Source organism: Stegastes partitus, unplaced genomic scaffold (assembly GCF_000690725.1).
Source record: "Stegastes partitus isolate 25-593 unplaced genomic scaffold, Stegastes_partitus-1.0.2 Scaffold291, whole genome shotgun sequence".
Taxonomy (NCBI): domain Eukaryota; kingdom Metazoa; phylum Chordata; class Actinopteri; family Pomacentridae; genus Stegastes; species Stegastes partitus.
The window spans coordinates 388,524-392,566 of NW_007578022.1; the positions used below are offsets into that span (position 1 = coordinate 388,524).

Below are 4,043 nucleotides of genomic sequence, written 5' to 3' on the forward strand. Positions count from 1 at the left end.
TTCTGTGTTTTCCAAGCTATTATCTGTAATGTAAGAAAAAAAGTAGGAGGGAAAAACCCTTTAAAGTAACATATAAAAACTGATTTAAATACACTTAAAAAAGGCATCATTCTACGGTCAAATTGTTGTAAAAAGGACAAATTATAATATATAAAAATATAATTTACAGTGTATTTTTATGTCATTAAAATGTGATTTCTTTACTTTTTTCCTTTGATATTAGCTGTTTTATTTAAAAAAGGGTATCTATGTAATATGACAGTTAAAAAAAAACTTGTTCAGTCCTTATTGTACATCGTTTTTGCATCAAATGCCGCAATTATCTGTAAAATATGGTTTTTTTTGTATTATTATTATTTAAATACAGTAAAAAAAATAGAATTTCATGGTCAGATGTTGAAAAAAATCAAATAAAATCACCCTGTGACTAAGGACAGATATCTGATGTGGACATTTTACTACAGGTTTGTTTTTTTACAGGCAGCAAGTTGTTTTTCTGTTCATTATCTGCAGCTTAACAAACAGTCAAATATAAATCTAGAACGACAGACAGAGGCAGGAATGAGGCTGGATGCTGCTTCTAACTGGCAATGAAAGCTTTGTTATAAACTTTTGTATAACTTTGAAAACCCATTAACAGATAATTCCACTTCCTGTGTGTCCTTCTGCGTGGCCTCATATTCATTCTATTAATACAGGGAACCATGCAGCTGTCCTCCATCTACTAATGCACATTGTTCATTTGTTCCTACACTTGAAAAGAGCCTCGTTTGTCCTCTTTGTAGAAGCACTGTGGAGTTTTTAGAACCTCTCGGGTTGAAGGTTAATGTGGCCGTTTGGCTCAGCGGAGACTTGAACCCCGACGCTGCAGTTCACTCCTGTGCTTTTCTAACTTTAACCGCCACTGAGATGCTTCCTGACCTTCACCAAAGTCTTTCAGCAGCTTAAAGGAACAGTCTGACATTTAGAAACACACCTGTTGTCTTTGGAGCCGAGAGCTGGAGTCGGACGTCTGAGCCGAGGATAAGGACAGACAGCGATAGGTCAATAATAATCTTCCTACCAGCATCTCTGAAGCTCCTTAATTTGCATGTGAGATGTTTGTCACAGACGCCTCAAGACGTAATCCAGCAAACATCCAGTTTGTTTATGTAAGAACTAAATGAACAAGACAAAAGTATGAATGAGTGTGCTTCAGGAAGGCTGATCGGTGGGTTTTTGTAGGTTGTTGTTAGGCTGTAATTTATTTAAAATAGTCACCTGGTGGTTCTAGTTCCACATTTAACTCACAGATATGACGGTAGAGGAGATCTTCTAGTCGATCCCTCTGCAGGAACGTAAACACGCTTTTCATAAAATGTGAAACCTTCCGTTAACCCTCTGAGTCCGGGTTTGAAAGTCACGTTTTCATTTGGTAAAATCAGCAAAATTAAACCATTAATCAGAACCAGAAACTGAGAGAACATCAGATTTTTAAGTTCCTTAAACTGTCATGAAAAGCAAACAAATCTTAAGTTTGAAATTGTGATATTTCATCAAAATTGTCTCCTTCAAAAACTTCCTAAAAAATAAAGCGTTTGCAGTAACAAGGTTCTGTGGAAAAGAAAAAATTATTTGTGAAGCTGAAAAGCCTTGAATGACTCAGCAGTGACCATCAGTCACATCAAAAAAATTCTACAACTGTCCAGTGAACTGCAGGCTGTTTTTTTTCCTTCTTTTTTTAATGATTCATCGCATCTAGGGACATATTTGAGTTCCCCCTACTTCTAGCCATGTTTGCACTGTTTTCATCTATGTGCAGAACTTTATGTTGCAGTGAAAAATGAGCCCAAACTGCTTAGAATTTGGACTTTTAACTAAACTAAAGAGCCAGAATTAGACTTGAGGATATTTATCAGACAGCTGTTTTCAACCACAGAATGTTTTTTTTCCCGCATTTGTGAAGACTTTAATTTGAAAAATGTGTCAGAATCACATCTTAATGCGACTACTTGTCTGAACTTTATTAGAACTTTACTCAAAATGTGTTTAAAACCTGCTTTGGGCAGATCATAATCATTACACATTAAAATATCAGATGGTGTGAAATAAATAATGTAGGTTCCTCCTGCAAAGCAATGAAATAACAAACAGCACAGAGTCCAATAAGACCAAATGTTCAGGTGCATTTTAGATAATAATACTAAACAATAAGTTGAGCATCACCCTCAGGGCAGGATCTGCTTCACTTTGCTCTCTCTGATCCACTTCCTTCCTCAGACCCTCCAACGGCGGTCAGGACTGTCCAGGAGTCAACTACGAGTATCAGCTGTGCAACACGGACGACTGCCCGAAGCACTTTGAGGACTTCAGAGCTCAGCAGTGTCAGCTACGCAACTCCCACTTCGAGTTCCAGAATACCAAACACCACTGGCTGCCCTACGAGCATCCCGACGGTGAGCCGCCGTCCACAGTGTCCACGGATTGGGTCTTTTTTCTTTATTAATGCCTCAGAAGAACAAGGAGGGTGGAGATGTAGACTCAGGCAGAGCTGCACAAAGATACTGTATATTTAAAACAGGGGTGCTCTCAGCAGCATTTGCAAGTCTGTCTGGCTTTATGTCATGTTTTCCTTTTATAGTCACTGTGAAAAGAAAATTCTGAAAGAAAATAGGGTGAAAATATGACGGCAAGGGAGCCAGAAAAAAGGTCGAATAAGGTCGTGTTCAACAATGTTAAAAGTGAAGAAAATAGGAGCAAATATTTGTAAAATAATGACATTTTTAGCTCATTTTATTTGTAAAAGTATAGATGCTTTTTGTTTATTTGTTTGTTTTAAAGTTAACATGTAAATTAATATTTTTTTGCAAAATATTATCTGTACTTTAACACAACAGAGCAAACCAGAACAATAATAGATTTTTTATTTTTTTATTTTTTTATTTTTAGGCCTTAATATACATAATTCATCTGTCAAATTATGATGACATAATTTGCTGATTTAAATACACTATAAAATAATGTAATTTTACAGTCGAACGCTGTAAAAGAACAAATCACCGTATGTAAAAATACATTTTTTTAAAATACCATTTTTGATGTGGACATTATTTCCCATTTTGGCCTTTTAGACCCATTTTCAGTCTTTAATATACACATTTTTTCTGTCAAATAAAAGCTAATATCTGTAAAATAATCAAAGTTTTGCTGATTTAAATGTAATAATAAACTGGTGTAGATTTTCACAGATTTTTAATATGGACATTATTTACAGTTTTCTGTACACGTAAACATGTCAATTAATACCAATTTATTTGATTTTATGAGTTATTATCTGTTGTTGACAAAACAGGGAAAATCACTAACGTAGCAGTAAGTTGGCCAAAAAATTTAAAGTTAAATGAAAATGAATGAAAAATACTTTATTTATCCCAGAAGGGAAATTCAATATTGTAAAAGCTCACTTTTTTTTTTTAAATCAATATAACATATATTTTATACAACAATAATAATAATCATTCAGTCAGTCAGATTTGTTTTTCAAGGTGATGATGATATGTTCTATTGTGTTTGCTTTCTCTTCTCCTGTTTTATAAATGCTCTCAGCACTGTGCTGGTGTTCACAATTTAAAGCCATCCAACCTCACAATCTGCACTTTTGTTGATTAATCACTAATGTGTATTCACAAAAGCTGCATATTTAAATCTCTATTTCCTATCAGCCGCTGCTTTTATCCGGTTACACTCTGCAGGGAAGTTTGCTGCTAATTGCACCTAAATTGATTTTGATTTCCAAAGTCAGTCATGCAGGGAAAGAAGCAGGAGAATCCATTGAGGAGCTGCAGGGAGGCGAGACGGTGAAGTGGGAACTCGTTGTTCTGTGGAAAGTAAAGAGTCTGCAGCACAATCTGACAGTAAAGTACACGAGGACTTCCAAGTAGTTTCATACATGAGTCACATTTAGGAGTGAGAGTTTATTATTCGAGGGGGATTCACTGATATCTTCTAACATGTTTGAAGGTAAAAACAGCAAATTTAAAAGTCTTTGGAAACCGTTGATGTAA

General features: G+C 35.2%; 1 protein-coding gene across 1 annotated transcript in view; it reads left to right on the top strand.

The window, feature by feature from the left end:
- Positions 1-4,043, top strand: part of adamts3 (ADAM metallopeptidase with thrombospondin type 1 motif, 3) — a 255,775-nt gene that overhangs the window by 198,029 nt on the left and 53,703 nt on the right. The window contains exons 11-12 of the mRNA XM_008282959.1: positions 17-30; positions 2,260-2,435. Coding sequence (XP_008281181.1) covers positions 17-30; positions 2,260-2,435 — 190 coding nt within the window. The remainder of the gene's footprint in view (positions 1-16; positions 31-2,259; positions 2,436-4,043) is intronic.